General features: G+C 42.0%; 3 protein-coding genes across 5 annotated transcripts; 2 read left to right on the top strand and 1 right to left on the bottom strand.

Annotated features, from left to right (window-relative positions):
- The first annotated feature begins 2,779 nt into the window (after positions 1-2,779).
- LOC310963840 (membrane-spanning 4-domains subfamily A member 4A-like) lies at positions 2,780-12,343 on the top strand. The gene is made up of 7 exons (XM_083936780.1): positions 2,780-2,882; positions 3,107-3,228; positions 5,466-5,576; positions 8,181-8,234; positions 9,322-9,483; positions 9,669-9,791; positions 9,927-12,343. The coding sequence occupies exons 1-7, from the start codon at positions 2,876-2,878 to the stop codon at positions 9,963-9,965; spliced, it is 618 nt and encodes a 205-aa protein (XP_083792906.1). The 5' UTR covers positions 2,780-2,875; the 3' UTR covers positions 9,966-12,343.
- Positions 12,344-12,439: 96 nt separating this feature from the next.
- On the bottom strand, positions 12,440-22,458 carry slx1b (SLX1 homolog B, structure-specific endonuclease subunit). The gene is made up of 5 exons (XM_083937487.1): positions 22,038-22,458; positions 21,892-21,943; positions 17,897-18,226; positions 16,092-16,293; positions 12,440-12,684 (listed from the first exon to the last, which is right to left on the bottom strand). The coding sequence occupies exons 1-4, from the start codon at positions 22,208-22,210 to the stop codon at positions 16,108-16,110; spliced, it is 741 nt and encodes a 246-aa protein (XP_083793613.1). The 5' UTR covers positions 22,211-22,458; the 3' UTR covers positions 12,440-12,684; positions 16,092-16,107.
- Positions 22,459-22,859: 401 nt separating this feature from the next.
- Positions 22,860-26,416, top strand: LOC310964333 (bolA-like protein 2). Of its 3 annotated transcripts, none has more exons than XM_083937420.1 (4): positions 22,860-22,920; positions 23,100-23,164; positions 23,625-23,722; positions 26,156-26,416. In XM_083937420.1, the coding sequence occupies exons 2-4, from the start codon at positions 23,102-23,104 to the stop codon at positions 26,253-26,255; spliced, it is 261 nt and encodes an 86-aa protein (XP_083793546.1). In that variant the 5' UTR covers positions 22,860-22,920; positions 23,100-23,101; the 3' UTR covers positions 26,256-26,416. The 3 variants fall into 3 exon arrangements, with proteins under 3 accessions (XP_083793546.1, XP_083793545.1, XP_083793547.1); XM_083937419.1 differs by having other exon boundaries at positions 22,868-23,006; XM_083937421.1 differs by having other exon boundaries at positions 22,868-23,006; positions 23,086-23,164.
- Positions 26,417-26,734: the final 318 nt, after the last annotated feature.

Here is a 26,734-nt window from a genome sequence, read left to right as displayed (position 1 = left end):
AGTTGAAGCTCACACATTTCTTTATTTATACTAAGCATTTAGAATGATTTAGAATGTAATGTCCCAGTTTAAACACCAAGAGTGTAGCCCCTTCTTTAGTATGGAGGACTGAACCTGCCAAAATAAAAAATAAAAAAAACGCTAAATAAATGAATATGCAAGTTCATGCATCAATAGTAACATTTCAAACAATATATATTTTTTTAAATTAAAGGCATTTACCGCTCACATGCGACATAAATTGATATTATATTGATATTTTAGAGATATTTCACCATCTCGATCCTCATCAAGGCCCTTTATACTTTTGGTCTCATGTCTGTTGGTGTGCTGCCCCCCTCTGTCTTTCTTTTGAACTTCCCGACCATTGTGCCAACAAGGAAGCAAAAAAACTTCTTACAAATCCATAAATGGAAGAAAAAAACATTTCTCATACTTGTGACAACCCACGGCCAGGGCAGTGAGACAACCGTCCCCACCTGGGTCTGTGTTAACAAAACATTTGATCCTTTACAAGGAGTTCTCCTGCAGCACTAAAGTTCCTCACTAAAGTGTCCTTTAAAACCTCTTCACAAAGCTGCTGACACCAACTTTTACTAAAGAACTGGGAGAAGGGCGGGTTTGACCCCGTTGCTATGGTGAAGTCATGTTTCATCAAACTGTGATTGGCTGTCTTGTGTTCCTGTCAGTGAATTCTTGATAGAAATACTGTAGGAGGTGTGTTTCCATATTCAAATAAAGAGTTTACAAAAATATGATTGAACATGAACCAAAGAGTAACATCAGCTGCAGACCAGTCCAGTATCTGTGCAGGTAATCATCAGCCTCTCACATGTCTGACAGCTCGTTAACAATTCATTCAATTCAATTTTATTTATAGTGCCACATCATAACAAAGTTAAGAGTAGGTATAGACCACACTCTATGACTCAATCATGATTTACACAGACCCAACAATTCCCCCATAGAGTTCGGTGGCAATGAAAACCTTCACTTTAACAGACAGGAACGTCAGACAGACCCAGCTCTGTAGAGGACGGACATCTGTCTGCACCGGTTGGGGAGGAAGAAAAGGAGAGAGAAAGAGAGAAAAGACACACAGATGGACAGAGAAAGACACAAAGACAGATACAAAGACAGAGACGGACACACTTCCAGTAACTATAATAATATCTATAGTAATGTGAATATGACTTATATGTTATGGCAGTTAATGCAGCTGTATAGTAGAAACAAGCACAGCTATGGTTATAGATTATAATAGCAGCAGGAAGCGTCATGCAGGACCACGGCAGCAGGCACCACCACGATCAGCACAGACCTGCGAGACAAAGCACAAACAACTCCGGGGAAGCAGGTATCCACGTAAGAAGCCTCGTAATGATCAGGATACAAAAACCATGATGACAGTGAGAACTGCAAACAACAACTCTAAGTGGGGATAACTGCAAAAGACTTAAACAGAAGTGATAAAGTGATTTATAAAAGCTCACGATCATTAAAGGTTTCTAAACTGTTGAGGTGATTACGAGGCGGATTACTGGCAGCAGACATTAAAGGATCGTTTGTGATTTGCTCTGAGTGACTCAGGAGTCCTCTTGACTACTTCTAACTTTTCACTGATTTAGGAGCTTCTTTTAATGCTAAAACATTTTGTCAAATACTGTTGGACCTAAATGGAGGGGTTCTTAAATTAGGACTGACACAAAGAGTTACTCTTAAATCAGCAAGTTAGTTACAGGCCCTGACCTTTTGACAAAGGTTGCCGTAGCTACCACATGGCTAGCCACTAGAAGTACACTCAAATGAAAACAATCACCTTCCTCGTTTGAATGTGTTTGATTATGAAATGTATAATGGCCTATAAATGTTTCTTTCAAAACATTAATATGAAAAATTCTCCTCACCATGTTTTTGTGTCTTCCACAAATGGCCAGATAGAAATGAGCATGACATCATGTCAAATGTTTGATATCAACCATAGACTATATACAAAATGGACGTAGCATACCCGTCGGGGTCCGTTCTCTCAACTTGATCCAATCGTCCTCGCCCCCGGGAGTCGCCATCTTGTCAGACTTTGACTCCGCCTCATTTCCTTTTACCAAAATAGGGCATGTATGTGACGTTGGGGGGGATGGTTACCTCCGAGGAGAAGTGAGGGCCAGAGGCTAGCTGTCACTCAAGAGGCCACGCCCCTAATTATTCATAAACTTTAACCTCCAATAAAATAAAAACTAGCCTGTTACAGAAAAATTCACCCCCCTCAGTGTTGTCATGGAGATATGACCTCAACATACAGACTATAATGTTCTTTTCTCCCAGGCCTTCAACAGGTTTTAATTTTATATTGTGAAAACGGCCTGTTTAACATGGGGGTCAATGAGAAACTGCTCTATTATGCAATCTACTCCTAGTGGACACTGCATTTTTTGGAGCTTCCTGATTGGAACAACCACGAACAGGAAGTCGCTGTGGTGGGGGCTTGGTATCAACATGATGAGAAAGAGCCGTCTAGTCTGGCTGTAATAAACACTGTGACAACTAACCTCAGACACAACCAACCCCGGTCTCCCCTTCATACAGTCGGGCCTATTGTGTTCTGCAGCTGATGCAGTGTGAATGAGAAAAGAGAATGGATTTGGTCAAATGGGGTCACTGAATTTTGTGTGAAAACAATGAAAAGCAGTTCTGTGTGTGCGCGCGTGTGTGAGTGTGTGTGCGTGTGTGCGCAGCAGGAGTCATGTTGCAGGCGCAGAGCAGACGCGGGGCGGGACTAAATCACCCAAACTCAGAGTTGTTGCAAAACTTCCGATCTGCAGACTGACTGCTGGAAAACTCGTTGAAAAGGGAAGCGACCGCGGATATCGTGGCCATGGCAGGTAAAAAAACGCTTTATTCAAACCTTATCTCACAGCTTTGATGCACGGAGGACACGATACCCTGGCGGTGTTGTTTGTGCAGAGTGATGAAGTCCAGATGTTGCTTTCTGCTGGAGATACTGGCGCTGACTTCCGCTGCGCACACGCCAAATGCGTGCGCTTGTGTTTTCCACGGGCCTGTTCCGTGTCAGTGTAACCCAGAAGACACGATGTGGCTGTTTCAGATGAAGCAGCGGTGGTGGAGGAAGGCATGAGCCCAGCCCAGAGCCCTCTGGTCCAAGTCAGCTTCCAGAGAAACGTCCACAGGATAGAGAAGTACCTGGAGGCTGAGCCCAAAGCTCTGGGGGTACAGTGTGTGTGTGTGTGTGTGTGTGTGTACGTACTTTGCATAGCCGAAACCGGGGATGATTGTAACATATTTGATGCTCTCCTTTAATGCTGAGATCATGTATAATAAAGATGGACGGCCTGACAGCTCCCCAAAGTGAATCCAAACATCTGGATTGCCCCCTGGTGGCTGGCTGCAGTATAGGTCTTAAGTCCCGCCCCTTCCATGTTAGTGGATGGGACATGACCTGAGCCAAACTCAAAAGTCAAAGTACACCTCAAATTTAATTTTTCACAAAAATGGTTTGGTTCCTACGGAAGCCTTAAAGGGTCATACATTTGATTTCCTCTGTTTTCCCGTTATAACAAGATCATTTTCCTGTTTTCCTGAGATAACTAGCTCATTCATTTGATAGATAATGAAGCAGGATAGTCCTGAGATTGCCATCACACCTGACATGTCACGCCTCATAAAGACGTCTCATATCTTGAAGAACACTATAGACAACACTGATGATTTCAGTTGGTTATTTACTGTATGAAATTAAACTGTACTCAAACTCCTTCCTGTACTGGTATCACGGGAAAACAGATCAAAATGATATTTTTTTCACGAGAAAACAGATTAATTAAAACGTATGTAATGTATGACCCTTTAGGGCTTCTGTAGGTTGCTGATGGTGTAGGCAGTTTGTATCACGCTGATGTTTCTTCAAGTGTTCATTTTTCTTTTACGTCATGATTGACAGCTGTCATTGACTCACAATTGGTGGGGTGAGTGTATTGATCTTCAGTGACGTGACTCTACCACCCCATCACTGCTGTGCAGACTCTGGTTGCAAAATTACAACATGGCGGCCCCTGTATCCTGGATATTACTGCTTCACTTTTGTAAAGAGAAAGGAAGTGATGCGTCATCCATCTTTATATACACTGTGTGGTTAAGAGGCATCCCATCCCTGTCAATCTTCCTCTTCTAACACCTACACATACTGAAATTCATAGAAAACAGATCAATACAAATTTTGCTTGGGGTAGGTTGTAACATTTTGTTGTTACAACTAACCCAGACTCTTGTAGCCATGAGCTAGCTTACCTTACAGCTAACAGCTACAACATTAGCACTAACAACTTGCATTGAAGGTATCTACACAGACACAAAACAGACTTAGACTTAGACTTCTCTTTATTGATCCTTTGGGCTGAGTCCTGCAAGGAAACTGAGTTTCCAGCAGCTTCCAAAAGCACAGGAGAGGTATAAAAAAATACAGTATAGGAAAACCAGTAAACTCTTAGCTAAATAAATACAGAAAGTATACTGTATGTATAAAAAATCAATAAACAATAAACTATAATCAACTTGATTTAAGTTTGATGAATGCAACTACAACAAAGCCAATGCTATCACAAAAATATAAATATGAATGAAATATAAAAATGACTTTCTTAAGTGAATTTTCAGCGTAAAATCATCCCAGGGTCTTTTTCGGCAAATACACTCATCTGATGAGCCATTGAGGCAATTTTTTTCCATGAAACAACTATTAACAGAGAACTCCTGTAGAGTGGCTAACAGCCGGACATGGCTAACAGTGATGAGTAGCTTGGGGCAGTACGGTGAAGGCATTCAAACGTCTTTTTTAACCACTAATACTGCTCAAAATAACAGCAAACCTCTGCAGCAGCATGAGAAGAGTCCCTACACAGAAAACAAAGCACCAACAACGTAGTTAGAGAACCAAGAGTTTATTAAAAGAGTGTTTTAAAGACTTACCTACTGGCCCCTGTACCAGCTCCTCTCATAGTAAAGTCCATTACAGTGGATTACCAAAGTCAATCCCAAAGGAAGGAGCCTGTTGGTGCTTTGTTTTCTGTGTAGGGACTCTTCTCCTGCTGCTGCAGAGGTTTGCTGTTATTTTCAGCAGTATTAGTGGTTAAAAAAGACGTTCTAATGTTTCAATGGATTATTTGATCAGTGTATTTGCCAAAATACACTTTACACCAGAATTTCACTCATTTTTAATTCCTGATAACGTGACTGTGTCATTCACTGGGTGCTGCTTAAGTAAAGAACTACGATAATGACACGATAATATTTAAAGATAAGAAGAAATAAACTAAGCGTGTGCTGAGTGAAGCAGGTGATTCGTAGCTTGTTCCTGAGTGGAGAAATAGAAATTGTTCCAACTATCCCCAGTCTCCCCTATAGCATGAGTGTTGCCATCTCTGTCTAAAGAATCCTCTCTGCTGTCCCAGATCACCCAGATCGGCCTGAGTGTGTTTCAGATCATTTGTGTGGCTGTGCTCCTTGCCAAAGGCCTGAGCCATGTCGAATCTGATATACCTCTCTTCATTTCATCTCTACTGGTAAGCATGTGGTTATATTAGGTATTATAACTTATATTAGCTGTAGGTGATCAGTCAAATATGTACAGTATATTCTGGTAGTAGTGTATGCAGAGGTGCAGTAGTTCTGCCTTTAAAAGCTCTTGTTATATCTGCTCATTGAAGGCAATGTTGTAAATTGAATTGAACTTGTGTCATCAATCCAGTGATTCAGTATTTTCTTTTTTTTAATTCTATGTTTATTGATTTTCCATAAAGAAGAGAAGAGAGAGAAGAAGAAAAAGTAAAGAACACAGCAAATCAAACAGTACAACAATACGTCATGGTTATAAAATTGGCGTAAACAAAAGACAGAATATAGGAGCACAGAAAACAGTAGTTAAATAGGTCGGTAGACTTCTGCAAGATCACGTTCTTGTTGGCACTGTGAGGCTTTGTACAATAGCCAGTGCTTATGAGCTCACATTTTTACGTTAGTTCAGTACTGGGTCCCATGTTTTCTCAAACATATCCCCCTGTCTTCACTATAGAATCTCAGCCTCTCTAGATGTAAAGTGTTTATAATTCTCCAAACCACAAGTCATAAGTAGGCACAGAATCCGTTTCCACACACATAAAATCAGCTTTTTAGTGATCACCATCCCAAACTGAACTGCTCTTCTTTCAGATTTATTGACAGAAAAAAGGACACTTGTGGCCCCTAGATTGGCGACCAGAGGGTTGGGTGCCAATTTTTTACCAAAAGCCTTTTAGAAAAACAATGAAAAATACATTTAAAAAATAAATGTTTAAAAAAAGTTTACTACAAGCCCCGAATGAATATGCTAGATTACCTATTGAGGATTAACATCGGTTACATGTTGTGATTCAGTATTTTGCATCCCTAAAGCTGGGGGACTTGTTAGAGACGGATGCAAAATAGAATGGTTGAGAGCCATTCCACTGAATCAGGGGCTTTTCCCTCTCCAACAGTGGGGCAAGAAGACGCCTTACAAGATTTTATTTGTTGTGCTCTTAGGGCGCACTCCCACTGTCCGTCCGCACCGCATCCCGTGCTTTAGGGTCCTTGTCCCCCCCTCCCTCTCCCCCCGCGGTCTAGGCATGTTTGTACTCACACTGCCTGGGCCTCGCGCAAATGCTTCTTGCCTGTCCATACGTCACCACGCCGTAACACGTCACACGCATTAATGACGTCATCGCGATGCGTCACTTTGTTTCCAAATCTTTACATAGACCTCAGAGTTTTTGTGCGTCTTGTCGACTGTTTTTGAATCTCTTCATCGACCAAATCTGCAGTAAACACTCCACCTCTGCATCACACCAACGTGAACCTTTCGCCGCCATTGTTATAAATGTACGCGCATGGTCCCTCCTTCTTTTTTCTATGTCCCAACAGGCTCACAGAAAATGACCTCAGAGTAGGCCTCGTGCTCGTGCTCGTACACGTGTGCACGCTCGTGCTCCTACATGTGCAAACGTGCCCACCTCTCCCAAATGGTCCGTGGACGGCACTCACACTGGTCAAAGGAACTAGACTTTAGCCGTGAAACCTGTTTGGGCACGGTACGGATGGACAGTGTGAGTGCGCCCTTAGAACTGAACTGGCTACTATACCAATTTATTTCTCCTAACAGTGGGTTGGTTTATGCATCATCACCCTGCACATGCACAAGAACACGGAAAAAAGGATCCTAGCCCACCCCCACCCTCTAACACTATACCATGAAATAGAATGGTTACAATCTTTCAGAAGGTTTTTTGTATTCATTCATTCATCTTCAACCGCTTATCCTGGGGTCGGGGTCGTGGGGGGGCTGGAGCAGATCCCAGCTGACATCGGGCGTGAGGCGGGGTCCACCCTGGACAGGACGCCAGTCTATCACAGGACACATAGAGACGAACAGAGACAGACAACCATTCACACCTAAGGGGAATTCTTAGAGTCATCAATTAACCTAACACATGCATGTCTTTGGACTGTGGGAGGAAACCGGAGAACCCGGAGAGAACCCACGCAGACACGGGGAGAACATGCAAACTCCACACAGAAGGGCCCATGCCGGGATGCGAACCTGGAACCTTCTCGCTGTGAGGCGACAGTGCTAATTGTCTGACTAAAATGACTCTATGACTTTATAGACTCTATTTCTAATTTAGACTTAAAATATATTTTTTCTCATCCAAAATTAAGAATATGTTATATTTTCAATACAGAGGGGGAAAAAAATGTAAGTCATGTCCCCAGATTTTCATTGGGTCCTGTCGATAATATTGTTCCATGCACAGGTACAAGTAGCAGCTCTCATAGAGCGACAGTGTGTATAGTCTCAGACCACACTCCAGTGCCAGTTCTGTCTTTTTAAGTAAATATCCCCATAACTAAAGCTGCAGACGTACGTTAACTCTCTTAAAGCAAAGAAAGAAAATACTGAATACTTCCTTCATCACTGCTCAGAGGTTTGCCCAGTCAAAGGATGATGTCAGTCTGAAATGATTTCATTAATGTCAATTTGCACTCCTAGTTACAGCAGGCATGATTCTGCTGTGTATGACTGTGCAGTTCACTGGTGAAATTTTGGAGGACAGCACAAACTGTTGGTTGGATCATCTGTGTTCTCGTCACAGGTGATAATAGCTGGGAGTGTGGCTGTGGCAGCACGGAACCTCCATCTGCCAACGGTGAGTCACCTGGCTGAAGAGGAGACACCAACATGACAAGCAATCTACGGAAAAACAGCTACCACATCAGACTGTCCTCGTTCACTGTTCATTTTATAACTACCAAAAGGAATGGAGTGAAACACTATGTATTTCATGTTTTTATTACCATAGAAATGAAGTTCAGAGCAAAATGCATAATCAGGTGACTTAGTAAAAGACTGCTAGACTCCACTTGGGAAGTTAAGTTGGGCTGGTGTAAAACACACACTTTCACCTGAAGGGACGGTCTTCGTGTCCTGGATGTGCTAAGACTGTAAGACACACCCCAAACGTTTTTCTAATCCTAGCCAAGTCGTTTTGACACCTAACCCCAACGTCACCTTTTCTTTTCTAAACTTAACCCTCACATTCCACTTCCAGTCGCCTTTTAACTAGGTTGAAGTGAAATCCCGGCGTAAAATCATGCCAGAGTCAAACGTCAACATCATTCAAACGTCTGCTGGTTTGAGGTTTGCTGTTATTTTCAGCAGTATTAGTGGTTAAAAAAGCTGTTTTAATGCCTTCATTGTACTGCCCCGAGCTAATCACTGTTAGCCACATTCTGCTGTTAGCGTCTCTCTGGGATTTCTCCGTCAATAGTTGTTATATTAAAAATTTAAAAATTTGATGAGTGTTTTTGCCGGAAAAGACCCTGGGATGATTTAACACCGGAATTTCCCTTTAAACAGAGTCATATTTACTAAGATATCGTACAAATCTGTTGCCGTCATGTTTCATAAGATATCATATAGATTTTTGTGCATAACTCATACAATACAAACCTACAGGGCATATTAGAGACAAGTGCAGGCCTACTGCCGCCCCAAAATGTCATGAGAATGTTGCACTATCGGACTGCCTCACAACAAGACCTGCTTTCAGTCACTTCCTCTATTGTCAGATGAGTCACTGGGTAAGCTGGTTGTTACCCAAGTCCACTGACCCCTTCAGACTTCTCCGTATGTGATCAGATTCAACTGGCAGCAATGACTTAGTACACAGACAATATCCTGCCCTTTTACTCTCATTTGATCCAGTCTGTAAAGCTCAATGTGTTGTTTTTCAGCTGAGGGCGTGTTTGGGGATGCAGATTGTGGCCAGTGGCGCCTCAGTCGTCAACATAATCCGTACTCTGATTAAAATGGATGACACGCCCTATTTCTGCTGGCATTATTACTATGACGCCAACACCACAGAATCTTATGGCAACACCTGCCATAAAATTGAGGTGAGCTATAATTGTTTCTAAGCACTGTTTCTAACAGTTTTGAAGAATGTGTATTTTGAGTCGACTACTGTGTCAAAGCATTTTGACACAGTAGTCAATTTGTTCACCCTTTTCATTATTTTTTTTCTTTTATCTTTATTTATTCTGTCCAAGCATAAGATATTCAAATCCTATCCCTATTACAGAGCACCCACTCCCACTTTTATGCTGAGGGTGTGGTCATTAATATTGCTCTGTTGGCCATCTCCGTCACTCTGGCCGCCTACTGCTGCAAGGTGGTCAACTGCTGCTCGCCAGCTCCCAAAATGGTGAGTAAAAGCTGTAGCGATACTGCTGCAGAGATGTTCTAGTTGTGTCAAAAATCTTGCCACCACATCAGTAACTTTCCCCTGTAGCAGTCAACCATCCCATGGCTTACACTGCTTCTTTTCTGGCCCTCTCAGCCGGTGATCACTGTACAGGTGCCCGCGGTCCAACAGTGAGGACGAGCGCAGAAGACAGATGTTCAGCAACATACAAACACATTTAAAGCTGCACTAATCAATATTTTTTTATTAACAATGGATCAAACCAACATGTGTAATGTGAAAGTGTTGTAGTGATGAACCTACGAAGAGTTCTCACCTCTGCAGATGCCCCAAGCTCATTTTTCTGGTTCTCCGGACTGCCATTCCTATTAACCTCATCACAGAGACTGTATAATAGAGATGGACGTAGCTACTGTGACGTCATCCATGGGTTAACTGTTTTGAAGCCTCCTGGCCATTGCCAACATGTTTTTTTGACCAACGTTAGTGTGCAACGGAACACTGAACAAGACATTTTAACATTTAACTGTGCTGAATTGAAAACACACTGTGAGTGGGTCAAAGTCCTTAGGTGTTCAGACCGGATGCAAAGCAAATATTCGCCTTGCTTTATTCATGAGACTTTAATCACAGGAACATATTTGGATCATTTGTGTTTACTCACGTTACATACATTACTCCTGTGGGGCAGATCTGTAGGCTTCCGTGACAGAGCAACACACAAATTGCTTGGTCGAGTTGCCCGAAAACGCAAATGAAACCAATTAGCGCCATTCGTGCAAGATTCTTATTTGTATCTTTCCATTGACTGTGTATGTTTGCAGGAAACGCAGCCAGTATGTACGCACCTTAACATAGACAAGACCTAAAAAGAAATTCACAGCTATTTTAATGTACACAGCACTGTGAGTAAGCATTACTTAACCTCTATCCTGTATCCAGCACAGCCATTGGTCAATTACAAAGTAGCCAAGCCCCAAAGCGTACGCTGCTTTCTGAATGGGACCATAATTCAAACATGCTGTGTTGAAGACTTAAAACTAGTGATAGAGACCAGAAACTCATTAGGGAAATGCTCACTGAGGTAATATATCAAGTGAAAGGTTTAGGCTCATTTCTCATACAAGTGGTACATTTTCTGTACAATCAGACTTCTTTATGGAGCCAGTGACGTCGCCCCCTGCTGGACATTAGAAAGAATGCCGGTTTAAAGCACTTCCACACTTTTCGTTTTCTTTAGACCCAGAAGCTATGTCCGTCTCCACTCTAAAGTCTCTGACTCATTATCAGTCCCTGTCAACTACCTGCTGAGCAGCAGACAGACACAGTTAGTCTAGTTGGTGAACAAAGGGAAGCCTTTAGCAGCTCAAGAGAGAGAGAGATCTTTCTCAGGAGCTAATGTTGCTTTGTGTCTGCTGGATGTAAAAGTATGCAAATGTTTTCTAACAGATTTGTCATAGCAACGTCATATAGTGATAATAGGTCAAGTTTGTGTTTACAGCTGGTTCCACTGAACCCAAGTGGTAAAAGGGAAGAAAAATGTATGAATGCCACTTTAAAGGACCTGTACTGAACATTCAGAGCATTAACATGGCAGCAAACAAATGTTTTCTATTTGGAGATATAGTGGAGTAGCAGCGTCCAGAGCAGAGAATGAGCTCACTCTCCCTGAGTGCTGTAATCCCAGTGTCTCTCTCTGTGTTGTGATAGACGGTGGAGTGTGCAAGGCCGTGAAAACACGTCAGTATTTCACAGACTTCTGAGGGCCGTGTGGAGGCTTTCTCATCGCACTTTTTTTCAGTATTTCGAGTAGAGCTCCTTAAAGCAAGAACTTCAGTATTATAAGAACAATAAGAATGTACTCACACTTGCATATTACCTTCACTAGATACCTGTTTAGTGATATATATATTCCTTCTCTAAACCATATTTCTGTCAATTAAAATGCCACAGCAGGCTCATGTGCATGTGCTTCCTGTGTATTTACAGGAGGACATTAAAGCGTCCCTACAGTATGTAATGTTGGCTGACTTGTGGCCACATGAAGCACTTACATGGTAATGACAAATGTGAAAATGTACCATAACAGTAGTATGAGTAGAGAAAGTCATAAAGTCTGTGAACAGCTCAGTAATATCAGTTACATGGACATACTGTATCTAGCTTACATAAGCCACCATAAGCTAGTGTTCATCTCAGGCCAAGTCAGACTGAAGCAACAACAGTGAACAAGAGTGTTTCAGTGATAGTTCATTCAACCTTTCATTTGTGGAGGGAATATTGTGTTATCTCTTCTTTCAAAGGTGGACAGTCTCACTTAACATGCCTGCTTAGGACCACCATGGAGTGAAATACTACAGCTGTATGGAATCAAATAAACTTAGTTTTAAAGCTCACAACACATGTCAAATCATAAATGATTATTGCTTTTTTCAAATGTTTTTGTTAAGATTGTTGGTGACTTTATGATGATCGTTACCTGTATAACACTTTGTTTCTTTTGTCACTGAAACTAATAATATGATTAATAAAAACACATTTTGCCACTGTTATTTTTCTTTGTGAAAGAGATTGCTTTGGCGGGTGAGGTGGCAACATGTCAATGTTTCATCTCTTTATTTGAAAGTAAAAGTAAATGACAGTAAATGACTTGATTCACTTCTGTATTAATGCGACAGAAAAATGATCTTTTATGTACACTTCAACAACAACCCTGTACTGCCTCATGATCAGAACAGGATCCTGGAGAGATGTTCAGTTTGAAAAGGCACGTCCTTCAAACATAATTCCCTATGACAGTGCCACGTGACACCACAGTTCATTGAGAAGGAAATAAACGCCCAGTTTCGCAGGCTGCACTTCCTCATATCTGCAGTTCATCCGCCCAGGGGCTCTGTGGGAGATCAGAGGACAAATTAGTAAAGCAAAAACTGCATTCTCTTCAAAGACATTAGTTCTTAAAATAAAGATCTGGTCACAGTCTTTAGTGCAGAAGGTAACTGTGGATGTAATTTTCTTTGGTTAGAATACCTAAAATGTATAAAGTCCGGAGGATTTAGGACACAGAAAGAAGATATTCCAATAGAATATTTGCATATCTTCTTTAACCAGGCTGCAGCCAGTGTGATCTCCAGGTCTCTGAGGCAGCATTGTTCATGAAGATGAAGCAAGTGCAGAAACATCTCCATTGTCCAAGTCACAGATCACAGGTTTCACAGGTCCTAACTAGGGCTGCAGCTGTCAAATCTCTTTATAGTCGAGTATTCTATTGATTTCTCCATCGATTAATTGAGTAATCGGATAAAAGAATAAACATTTTTGCATTATTACTAACATTATAAAGTATATTATGTCTGGGGTAGGCCTATCTGGGTGTGTGTGATTGTGTGTGCATGCATGCGTGAGGGACAGAGAGAGAGGAGATGAGATGAGATGTGTGTTGAAGCAATACTCGCAATTTACCATGTTGACTATTTACACAGTTCAAAGTGGAGCATAAAATTCTCTGTGACACACGTGTGTTTACTCAAACAGGTTTAAAGACAAATAGATTTAGTCATAAATGAATTAGAGATAGATTTTATCAGGAAGAGTGAGTCTCTCTCTCCAACAAACAACAAACAAAAGTCCACTGACACATTTACTCAAACAAAACTATAAAGACTGATCAGGGAGGTGACGTTCTGTTTAACATTCATGAAAAACTAAACATTCATGAGTATAGCCAACGTTACACATTCTCTTCCTGTTTTTAACATCTGCAGTTACTACGCCAACCGCAGACGCACTTGTGAGTTAACCAGAAACCGAAAGCAGAGATTTTCAGAGTAACTGGAGTAACTGGAGTTTCAGCCCTAGTCTTGGTAATAGTAGAAGAGCTTGGACTGATGGTATGATGCAAAGCTCCAGGATACAAAGCAGTTGGAGCTACTCATAAAGGATACAACCACATACCCTGCGTGCATGAGCAAAACCAACTCTTGCTGTGTTCTTCCAGTTTGGTAAACTGCCTAGACTTGTGTGTATGAAAACCATCAACTAAGTGGAAAAGCTAGAAAAAAGAGTGATCAGTGTACATGTGAGACAGTGGCTTAGAGTTCCATGACGCTTACAGTGTGTTTACATGCACATCAGTAACCCGAAAACGACCTTACCCCGGTTTTAGGGAATAATCATATTATTGAAGTTCCCCACATATACATGAAAGGGGGTTGAAATCACAAATGGCCGACTTTTGGACAGAATTGTGGCCAAAACGGGGTTTCTTGGTATTAATGTTAATGTTTTTTTCACCTTGTTTTCGGTGCTGTTGCTTACTGCTTTATTCTATTTCCTGGTCAGAATCCACTGCTGTGGCGTGGGGAGCATGCGCAGACGAGAAACCTGCTAAAAATCTGAGAACGCTGTTTACATGCGTGATGCGTACATGAATAATCAGGGAACTGAAGGAGTTCTCTACCAGTGGTGAGTGCTCTAAGACTGCAAGCTCAGCTTCCCCTAAAATGTCACTAAAAAAAAAAAGAAAGTGGTGAAATATATACTGCTGTGTGTACATCTCATTGACTAAATACGCACAAGAAAGCCTTCATCTTTAGTTCAGAATCAGCTCCTTATCACAGGTAACTGGAGCAGCTTCCTTCTCATTCATCCCCACAGCTCCACAGCTCTTTACACAGTCGGACGCTCAGCTTCTACTGACTTTGATGGGGAAGCGTAGAGCGGGTTGTTCCACTGCAGCCAAACAGGACACTCATTGGATAAATGCTGGGCTTTGTCCCGCCCATCGGACGCTCAGCGTCTCTGGGGGTCTATGGGGCAGTGGGCTGGCCCGGACACTCGGCTTCTGCATGATGATTGGATGAGCTGTCTGAGGCGGAATCCTTTTTTTGATTGACAGATAAATGAGCAAATCAGCGATCTTGAAGAGTAAACATCCACCGGAGCATTTTCCAAGTTTTTCATTCTGTTGTTCCACACTGATTCGGAGACTTTACCAATCCCCAGAGACTTTGTCTTTGTTAAAAACCACTAGCGTTGTGTTTGGAGACTCTGTTCTGTTACTCTGTGGTTTCTTTCCCCAACAAGCAGCGGCAGCTGTGGAGCTTCTCCCCCCGTCACCATCACTCACACTCAAAGGCGGTCACACTTCACAGTAGCCTGGCGCAGCAGCTCCAGCTGGGCCAAGGCCGTTTAAGCAGCCTAGCTCTGCTGCCATTGAGAGGACACTGGTCAAGTCTCTGGAAAAGACGCCTAGTTGGTACGACAAGGTCACAGATCATTTTCTTGAAAAGGAACAAAGGGAAGAATTTACATATAAATAAAAAAACACATTTATGATGTAGGTCGGAAAAATGAGCTTCCCCTCCTTGAAAGACCAGCAGCTGCCACTGTTCTCTGGGTCTGTTAACTGGGGTATGAAAACCCAGATTTTACCCGGGGTACGGTGTTTACATGGTGTTCAAGAAACCAGGGTGTGCCCTTAAACCGAATAATATTTGGTTTTTAAACTGCATGTAAACGCACTGACAGAGTATGTCAGGCAGCCAAACAGCTGACAACCTCACAGGTGGATGCAGCTCAGACAGGCCAGTGCAACCTGTGCACAATATTGTAGGAGCTGTCCACGGAAAGTATGTCTGAGCCTCTGTCTCTGTAAAGAAGCATCCCTAATCATTTGTTTATCTATATAAATTTGCACTCACTGTGGGAGAATCATTTTTTTGTTGCAAGAATTCAAGGTAACACAGGTAAGTAAATGAAGTTTTCCTTTAAGTCCTGTCCGACTGTACGGTAGCAGCAAACTGGTATTACCCTTTCCATTCAAATTCAAATGCACCAAAGCAACGTTGGTCATGAATCTCACTGAATCTGAAGATACTGTTATTGAACAGCAAAAACCTCTTGTTCACTGTGAATAACGCTACAGTCGGGAAGAGCTGAGTGTAATGCATACCCTTTTAACGAATGGTTAGACCTTTTTATAACAACCATTAAAAACCCACCACTAACTGTCGTTAACAGGACAAAACACACTGACTCACAACAATCTGTGACACATCAATGTGTAGTAACATTAATATTTGAACAGCAAGTTTTAATAGTGCATGAACTCCTGCCAGCAGAATAAGCCACTATAAATCTAGAATAAGGCCCAGTCATGCAAAACAACATTCATGATATACTGTGAAACCACCAGAATCTTAAAAAATACAGTAATGCAAAATTTGGTCATCAGATGACGCACCCACCCTCCCTTCCACCGCTCCAATCCCTTTGCCAACATAAAGAGTGCCGACTCACCACAGACGTTGATAGATCAAGTCCCATCGGCCCGACTATGGCGGATGAGACTCCCCCACAGCACAGAGTGATGACAGGCTGGACATTCACCCTCCACTGGCAGGAGGTGGGACGGCTCTGACTTGAGGAAATGTTTAGCGAGGCAGGTCACGTGACTGCTCATTTCACAGGACGACAAGAAACAGCTCAGCATTTCTGACACCTGAGGGAAAGAAAGAGACAAACATGTACACACGTCAGTTCACCTTGCTGCCTACAGCTAAGTTACTAATGACTGTACTGGAATAAAGGGATGACCATTTAAAATTCAAGGCTTTTTCCAGACTACAGAACATAGCTGTACCATTATTTTACCTCCTACCAGAAAGTCTGCTAGTTTGGCAGTGATTGATCCAGGTGGAAGGTACAGGGAATTATTATTATGAGTTTAGCTGTGTTTTTTTTTGTTTTTTTACAGTTTTGACTGTATGCATATACGGAAATATGCTAATGCTAGCATATTAGCACGCTAACATGGTAACTGTTAAAAATTAAGTCCTAGCATTAAAGCTGCGGTCAAAAAGTCTGGCACATCGAGTCTACTCACGCCCCTCCCACTCTACCACCAAGTTCCTCTGCTCCTTCCCATCAAGTTCTCGTCAGTGCGTGTGCACCAGATTCCTGTGAACGCGCCTGTGTCTTCTCTCATCGATAAACAACATGGGGTACAGGCTACACAGAGGGAGGCTGGCTAACTAAATCATGGATAACAACTGCTAACTTCATTTAGCGTATGCCTAGCTTGAGGCGTGTGCATGTGACATTGTAACATGCGCAAGGGGCATGGCGAGGGTCTATGGTGTGTGCACAAACTGTGAACTGTGCTGAGTGGACAGGATGATATGGGCGCGGTGGATTTTTACAAAACAAACAACATTCTCTATGTGCACGTAGAGGGGGGTTTTTTTTTCTAAAACCGGATGATTTATGTTGTTCTATCAGAGTGTCAGCTTTAGTGCTAAGCTAACATGCAACATTTGATCATATTGAGTACAGTAAAGAACAGCTCTAAGCGGAAACATCTCGGCCTGGACTGTGGTCTTTCCTGTGGTGGTGTTTCCATAAGTGACAAGAGGGTTTGCTCTTCGATCAACTGTACAGATGGTTTGGGAACACACTGTGTTAACGTTAGCTCTGTTATGCTAATTAAATAGCAGCACTTGCACCATGACTTGTAATAAAGCCTACTATCGATGGCACATACAGTAGATGCTAATCTGGAGCACTGTTGAATATCAGTTTAAATCATAGATCATAAATGCTGCCTGCACTTCACACCCGGAGCCGGTGAAACCTCCGCTAGAGACACTGGACTCCCACTCCTGTTTATCTAGTAATGTGTTCTGTTAGCCTAGCTTCCAAGCGGTGGAGCCAATGTGAGCTAATGTGACTAATTCAATCAATCAATCTTATCTCATCTCATCTTCAACCTCTTATCCGGGGTCGGGTCGCGGGGGCTGCAGCTCTAGCAGGGGACCCCAAACTTCCCTTTCCCGGGCCACATTAACCAGCTCTAACTGGGGGATCCCGAGGCGTTCCCAGGCCAGTGTGGAGATATAATCTCTCCACCTGGTCCTGGGTCTTCCCTGATGCTGCACAGAATGTGTGAATGGGTACAATGTTGTTCATCCAAGAGAGTTCCAGCACATCACTCCCCTGAAATAGCTAATGTTACACAACACTGATTATATACAGGTTGGGGATCTTTTACAAAATGTTAAACTCCTCCATTAATAAACAGCATTTAATCTCTATAGAGACTCTACCTTGAGCGGCCCTTTACAGAGACAACACCTGGATGTCTTCTCCTCCCCCTTCTCCTCCTCTCCTGCAGCCTGCAGCGGCAGCTTCTTTTTGGCTCTCACAGCCCCGTAAGCGATGGGGATGTGCAGAGGAGGCTGCAGACTGGGCTCAAAGTCCATCCTGTACTCCTGTTTGAGCCAGCGGGCCGTCAGCGGCAGTCTATTCCAAGGCGCCACCCGCAGCATGTTGGAAACGACGCGCCAGTGGAACTGCAGACTCGACTCTTTCTTGGAGCGCCGAGACACGTGGGAGAGACGCCTAGAGGAGTGAGGGTGCTGCCATGCCCACTCAAACTGACAAACAGAATGATTAGTGAGAATTATTCTTTGATAAAAGCTTTTTTCACAAATGAATATGATATATAAGGCAAATAAGCAGAGAAAGAGAAGAAAGAAAGGACATCAGTAACTAAATTTTAAAGGATGTAATTTGGAGTAAATCTTTCAAGACAGAAAACATAGTTCTAGTAAATCTGCTTGGGATAAGTCATTTGATATAGAATTATTTAAGATTTTGTTATGCTAGAATTAAATAAAAAATATAAGGGCCCGATATCTTCAGGTGAGTTGAAGTCTGGAAAGCAACAAGAAACCCCACAGAGACCCTGAAGGGTTGTTTCAACTGTAGACTGCGGAATAATCATTTCTTTCAATACTTTATTCCAAAAATCTAGTGAAACTAACGTATTAATGTTTACTTGCTTATTCTGGGTTTAAAACTCATGAGTAGCCTAAAACCTAACCTTGGAACTAACGTCCCTTTGGCCTGACTGTGTGTGTTTCACCCTCATCTGAGGAACCATGGAGATCAGACGAATTAGACTGAAAAGAATTGTCACACATGACAAACCAGCAACACAGAGTGCTTGTGTTCTTTGTTATTTACTAAGAAGTGACTGATGTTTCAGAGAGTTCAATGAATGGACACAAGGGAGACTGAAAACTCCACAGTGTCTTTGATGGTGATTTATTATAATGAAACAGTCGGCTGATAAAGTTTTATTTTTCGCATTAACTTTCCCCTAACGACCGCCAGTGTCTCTCCATTTATCTCGCTCTTTGTAGACTAGTTGGGAAATCGACGACACAATTTAGTTTTTGATGTAAGTACATGTAAGGAATCATGTAGAGGGAGCAGGAAACAATATTGTGAAATAAACCCCTTCAGGTTGATTCAGGATGCCGGAACGTAGGAATATTAAATCAGCAGCTATAAAAATGTGCAAACTGAGTTGTTAAGTCAGAAAAGTATCGGAAACGTCACATTTATTCACATGGTCATGGAGATAAAAATAATGAGGAATTGTGTGAAATTTGTGAATGTGTTTTAGGTGTCACACAAAGTCAGGGTTTACCGCAGAAAATGTGTTAGTTAAGGTGGTAGGTTGTGGTGTGAACATAATGGTAACACAGTCCATACTCTGCCCGAGTGCTAGCAGAACAAAGGGCCTTTTATGCCCGTGAATATGTCTCACTGTGAAGTAATAAAGCCTGAGTTCATCGCTGCAACCACCACCTCGCTGTTTAGTCCTCCGGCTCCATTAACCCCGGCCACTAGACACAAGTAACCTGCCACGAGCCAAGTTTCTGGGATAAGACCAGCTCACACGCTGTAAAGGTAACATGCCGCTGTCCGGACACATCACACGATTTGAGGCATATATTTCGGAGGCAGATTTTAAAAACGTTTTTTTTTGTTGTTTTTTTAAAATGTGTTCTGCAGAGAAGGGAGACTGGCGTCGGTTACGGTTTGGAATGACAGGGAGAAAAGCTTCTATAAATAGCTTTTATAATTGGTTTTTTTTTTTGGAAGACATAAGTTAAGGTGGCAGGTGTGTGTTGCTTAGGTGGCCACCTTAAGCTGTAAAGTGCTGCGGAAAACCCTGAAAGTCAGACATGATTTAATTTAGATAAGATGAGATGAGATGATTTGTGTAAAAGTAGGCTATTATATTAACAGAGTCTAGAAACTAGGTCACTTATTTGTGGTTTTGGCAGCAGGTCTGAGCTCTTGTTTTCTGGATGATGGTCCATCAGTGAACCTTTTGCTGTGTATTTATTCTGCTAGTTAAACAGGGAAAGTGATTGACATCTTCCTGAGTCTCCTGTTAGCTTTCTTGCACATGTTAAGGCAGGACAAGTTACACCATTATCATTCTTAGTGCTCAATGGAGATTTGTGACCTCATAAATTCCCATCAAAGCTCCGCCCACCTTCACCCCAAGCAGTGGTCTAATCAGCCAGAATAACCGAAACACCTGTGTGGGCGTTCAGCGGTTCTGCTGGCCGCCCCAGGGCTATCTCTAACTCACAGAGACGTGGTAGTGGAGAGATGCTAATGACTCCCTCACTCTACATTATCCCACTTAATACTCGGCTACTTACTAAATAAATCATTTACAGGGCTCCAGACTGCGACCATAATTTGAGAGTGTGCGACTGGATTTTAAATCTAGTTGCACATGCGCGACCAGATGTCTCTCCATATTAATATGTAGGGGGCTAAACAGCAACAGAGTGACAGATCATGTAAGCAGTGTGAGAAGATAGTGCCATCAGCACCGTAACACAAACACGTAACACAACTAGTCACAGTGTCAGGACCTGACGGACCTGAAGTCTCCGTCTGTGACGAGCCCAACAACAGAAATGTACCAAACCAAAATAGTTTTCATGTCGGCTCTATGGGAAGAGATCACACATACAGACTGATCTGATCAGTCAGTGTAGATACGGTACATATGTTTAAAACACATACAGTGGGAGAAAACTCAGGTGTGTGTCAGTCTACTTAATAAAGTGAGATGAGTGAGTTACGGTTGTCACACTGCTTAATATCTCGCTCTCTGTGTAGCAGTGCCTTATGTTGTCGGTTGGGGGCGGGGCTCTTTTAGGCGGCGAAGCCCCCCGCAGTGGACCGTGTGGGGGGGTGGGGTTATATTATACCAGCGTGAGTACTGTAGGCTACACCGCGGCTAACAGAGTACTATGCAAAGACACCTGCAGCACCACCACAGCTGTCTGCTAAAATCAACCCCCTGAAAAGAAAATACTGACAATTTCAAATTGCCTTAAAATATCGCCGTATATCGTCTCGTCACACCCCTTATTCTGAATGTATGGTATATTTTTTAATATTGTACTGTCATGACAGTGATGGTGCTGTAACTTTACCTTCTATATCGCATCTTTAAAAGAGCACAATAAAAATGTGACACTGAATTTGAAACAGCACATTGCATTTCTCCATCTATTATTGATTTAACGTGTGCGCCCCTAAAATTTCTGGTTGCGCCCCTAAAATTTTCAGTTGGGGGCCACAGTGCTCCTAGTGACAAAGGTTAGTCTTGAGCCCTGCATTTGATATGAATGATTTATTTAAAAATTATTTTATAGAACTGAAAATGATTCTCCTGAGTCTATGATCAGAACTGCGTCCATGGCAACGGTCTGTTATTCAGAAAAAAAACAGTCCATAGAAAGCCATTATTGACCAATCAGAATCAAGAATTTACCAAAAGCATTTTAATGAATTACTGTCCCCCACAGAAATAAAAGGACAATCCTTTCTGTCTTGATGTGCTGTTCATACATGTCCTCATAGTGATGTTGAAGCACATGTGGGGCTTAGGCTGATTCAGTTCATCCAGTGGAGCTAAGCTGTCCCTTTCAAACCTAGATTGTTCCGGGGCCTTTTACAGCCCGTCAAGAACAGAGATGTCAGGCAAATACTATTCATGATTTAGGATGGAATAGAGTCACATTTATTATTATTACTTTTGGCAACAATATTGTCCAGTCACATGGGACCAGGACCAGTCCCAGCCTGGTCACATGCGTACATGAACTGATGAAGCCTCTTGGATGAGAGGTGAAACGTCTTCCTAGACAAACAACCAAGTCCAGTTGCTTTTGACTGAAATTGCTTTGAGGATGTTCAGTCACTTGTTCTTACTTACCCGAAGTGCAGCAATATCGGAGGGGAAGCCATGTATAATGAAGACCATCTCCCTGAAGAACAAGGAATACACGAGGAATATCACTAACTATGTAATGACACAGGGTCCATCCTATAGTAGCATAGTAGAGTATGGTCGGCTCATACCATGGTCCTCTTCCACTGGTCCTCTTTGCGCCCCCTCTGTGCCGCCCGGCGTTGTGCTGCCCGATCCTGCGCTCGGGGTTCACAGTGAAACCGATATAAATCCGACCTTTGAATTTAGGGTTGGTGCAGTAGAGCATGTACACACCGAAGAAGCTCTCAACCTCCACGACCATTTTAGGATCAAATAAGCAGCAGGGTGTTATCGTACAATAGCTTTAACGTTAGATAGAGCATCGCTGGAGTTAGCCGAGGAGCTGACTTGTGTACATCTTAGCTAACGTTAGTACAACCAGGACGAAAACAGTAATAACACTTATAAAATGTTCGCCACTTATGATGTGGTAACACTGCTACTCTCCAGGCAACATGACTTGCAGGAAGGCAGATATTGGACATGCTAGAGAGTGTGTAGAGGGCTCTGAGTTACCCATAGCGGACTTAAAACCATAAAGTATATCAATACATTGTTACGGTTGGGACGTAAACAGAGCCTGTCTCAGTAGCCTACAAAACTGCCTGATCAAATGTGTTTCAAAATGACGCAATGTGTCAAGCTGCGATAAAAATAAAAACTCTAACCTCATAGACCACAATAAATTGTTACTAATTTAACTGAAATGGGGTCAACTCGAAACATATCTTGACGTTTATATGAATTGATAATAATATTTATTTTGTCTTTCTGTACGGACCCCTAATAGTGTGATTCGCTGCTTTAAAAAAATATGCCCCGCCCTTAATGTGTATATACCGCAGCTGATTGGCCAAAGTCTCGGGCGTTCTTCAGTCGGTTATGCGGTTAGTGACACCCACCCACCCACCCACCCATGAACACGGTGACTGCAATGAGCGAGCGTGTAATATCTATAATAAACAACCTTTGGTAATGATACACTTCTAAATTACACCTTCATCTCACAACTCTGCTGTAACAGTGCTTTAAGAGCTATAGACATTTTACACCTGAAGGTAGCGTACTTCCGGTCTCAGCATACATACATTTGAGCCCCAGTGCAGCTGAACCAGGTTGATCTTACTAACATTACAGTTTTGTTCACGCAGACATGGCTATTACAGCTGATCACATCCGGGATACACTCATTAAGGAGCTCGCGGCAGTACACGTGGTAGGTTTCTTGTTGTTCTGTGTTTATATAGCTTTATGAGTGTGCTGTAGAGAGCAGGAACACGCGAACTCCATTTAAACAGTTTCCTTATGTTGCTAATCTGAAAAAGTACAAACATGGTAGAACATAACTGAGGAGTTATGTATTTAATATATTTGTAATCTATAGCAATTTCGAGCCCATTCTCCAGGCTACATTTTCCCTCTTCCTACCGCAGTCCACGCTGCAGCCCGGTGGACTGTACATGTGACCATGACAATACATGGTGTGCAGGCCCCCAACTAATGAAACAAGGCAGATCATTATGGTCTCTGGTTTTGTTGGATTAGAGGACTAACTCATACAAGAACTAGGCAGCCGTGGTATTAAAACATGAGCCAGGTAGAAAGATAGAGATCATCTTAATTACAGTAATCCAGTATGAGAAGCATTGCAATGGCAACTTTGATTTGTCTTACAGGAAGTGGAGGATACATCCCACAACAGATGTGCTGCCAGCTTCAAAGTCGTGGTGGTGTCATCCCAGTTTGAGGGCAAACCGCTGTTACAGAGACACAGGTACCACACACTGTAGTAACTATCTTATAATGGATGTGTGCAGTGTGGACATTACAAGCAGGGGCGGGCCATGCAGACGGTATTAATACCATGATAAAATACAGAGTGTTAGTTTTCAAAAGTGATTTCTGCTGACATTATAGGTAAAGCCCGGACGACATGGGACTTTTGAGACAATACTATTTAGACTGGGAAAAGTTACAGATCAGGGATATGGCGGCTGATATAAGCTCTACGACGTGGATTGTGCACACAATTTGCAGTAATGTGCTAAGAAGGCTGCTTTTCTTAAGCAAATAACTTTTCTATAGGATACTTCAGATTATTATACACACAGTATGTTATACGTACAATGTATTACATTGTCGACCAATTCTAGAAATGAACACTGCAAAACTAAATAAATAAAAGTAAAATGAATAGCTAAATAAACATCAAGTTCAGTATCAATCAGTCAAAGTTCAAATACATATACCATTTCTAACTCACCCCAAGCATCGTTTTACTGTCTCATGTGTTCTGTCAAAAAGGTTTTGATATCGACACATATCATAAAACATATACGCCGATACTGATCTGTCTGTGATAGTTCAATATCGGCCTACCAAATAATCAGTGATCAAACTGATAAGTACTGATGTGTCTTTTTGGCGAGGCTTCGAAGCGTGTGTCAAGTAATCGAGGAAGCTTTTTGAGAAGCCTGTGTGGAGGCTTGTGTCGATGCTGATGTGGGGATGTCTGAAGCCTTGTGAGCCGGCTGTACCATGTAACTGATTTGGGAAATGGTTTAAAATGGTAACATTATATATCTCAACTTGCTGTTAGTTTTCTCTGTAGCGCAGCTTCATCTGCGGCCTGTGAAAGGGTGTTTTCTAAAGCCGGTGAAATGCTTTCAACAAAAATAAAGCGCCAGAAGCCCAGCACTGTGGAAAAGTTACTTTTAAATAAATGAATAAAATGTCCCTTGTAACACAGGCACATCCACATCACAACCCTCTCCCCAATTACTTTGAACTCCCCCCTCTGCCCCTGCCATCATACGGTCAGAAAAACATACACTATATTAATGAGTATATTATTTGTTCGTTCACATTATCACTTAAGCACAATTCAATTCAAAGATTCACCAAAGCCAGGGTGTCATTCTTATCACTCCTGAGCCTGTTTTACATGTATTGTCCACTTGGTGGCACAGTGGAGCAAATGAAGTGCTGGGGAGCTTAAGCCCAAGAGTGAACCAACTGGATGGAAAGCTCCAATGCTTCATCTCACCATCCCTACTGACAAGGTTTTATAAACACACAGTTGTTTCACTATCCATTATATCGTGTGTTTAAGTTATTCTAGAACAGCTATGCTACAAGAAACCACCCCATATCTGAGTCCAAACCGAACCAGTCTGTAATTGAGCTTAACAAAGCCAATAGATCATCACACAAATATCATGCGATCCTGCAGCGCCAGTAAGGTACATCGTACAATACACAGTATAACATTTTCATATCAAAGGAAAGCATAGAGTCCAGCGTTTAGTGAGTTGAGCCAGCCAGGTGCCATCTAAGCCAGCCAGATCTAAGGTAACCATCTAGACCCAACCAGGGCTAATAGCCTATAGGGAAGCTGACCATGTTATTGAGGTAGCACCCGCCTCACAGCCAGAGCGCTGACCCGTCTTAAAACACGGCCTTGTTTACCATGCTTTATCGGTGTGACTTCACCATTCATATCTAATGATATAGTCAATTAATGTCTATACCGTGTTATCACCATTCATACCATGGCGTTGGGAGTCATGCTCCCTTGGGAGAGAATTTTGCTCACCGGAGTCCGCTCACCAGTCTTTAAAAACCCTGTCAATAACACTGCTTATGCAAAAGTGCAGTATACTGGTGCAGAGTTTCTGTTCATAATACTAACACTGGCTATAGAGCTGATCAGTGTTTGTAGAATGAGCATGGGGAACAAAGGGAGTTACATTAATGAGATAAAAAAAAAATGCAATATGTGTAATCTTTTGTTTATTTGATCATTTGACAGATCAGTGCAGTAAAAAGTGAACGCAGCCTAATGACACTTGTTTTACAATTACTAGTTGTTAGAATCTGCTGTTGGAAGATTTTCTTTTCTTCATCAGAATCACAAGGTGACATGTTCCACTGGTCCAACACAGATGAATGCGTTAAGCTTGGACTCTTATTCTGAAGCACACGCACACTCTCTGCAGAAATGTCTCATTTGGAGTAAAATTACTTTTTTAATATGTGGTTGGCTTTAGTGCTGTTTACAGCCTGACCCGTGAGCAAATCATAATACTTCCTAACCTGTACATAAACCAAAGTTTGATTTGACACAAGTAAAGATCTTCATAACACTGCTCCTCTGACTCCTGTGCATGTACTGTACACTCCAAACCTGTGTGTTGTGTTTTAACAGGATGGTGAATACCTGCTTAGCCGAGGAGCTGAAACAGATCCACGCTTTTGAACAGAAGACCCTCACACCAGAGCAGTGGGACAAACAGAAAACACAATGACACACAGTCGCACAATATCACACTTACATCACTCTCAAATGTCTACTATTAAAAGGCCTTGTACTTTTCTGATATGTAGAAACAATACACAAGCTCTCTGTGAATCAGTAACATTGATATGATGACAGAATGTTCTGCTGATGAATAAATAAAACACTTGCAGGCTGGGTTTCTTTGTTACTTCTTTCACGAGAGCTCAATAAATACTGTACATATTTGCCCCATAGCAGAATTGTTGCAATTGCATTCTCCATTCTGATAAATTCATATTTAAAAATGGATTTCAGACTAACTTTGCAAGAGTTAAAGCCAGAATCAGAAGCAACATAACTGAAGTGAGTGAAGGACAGCTGTAGAGATTATAAAGTACCACAATTCTTTTTTTATTTGTGATATTGGGCTGATTTGACTTCTAAATAGACTACAAGGTGCGACTTTTTTTTAATTATTATTATTATTTTTATTTTATTTTTATCTTA

This window comes from Echiichthys vipera (assembly GCF_963691815.1).
Source record: "Echiichthys vipera genome assembly, chromosome: 22".
Taxonomy (NCBI): domain Eukaryota; kingdom Metazoa; phylum Chordata; class Actinopteri; order Perciformes; family Trachinidae; genus Echiichthys; species Echiichthys vipera.
Note: the sequence above shows the minus strand (reverse complement) of the source record. Positions and strands in the feature narration are given on the sequence as shown.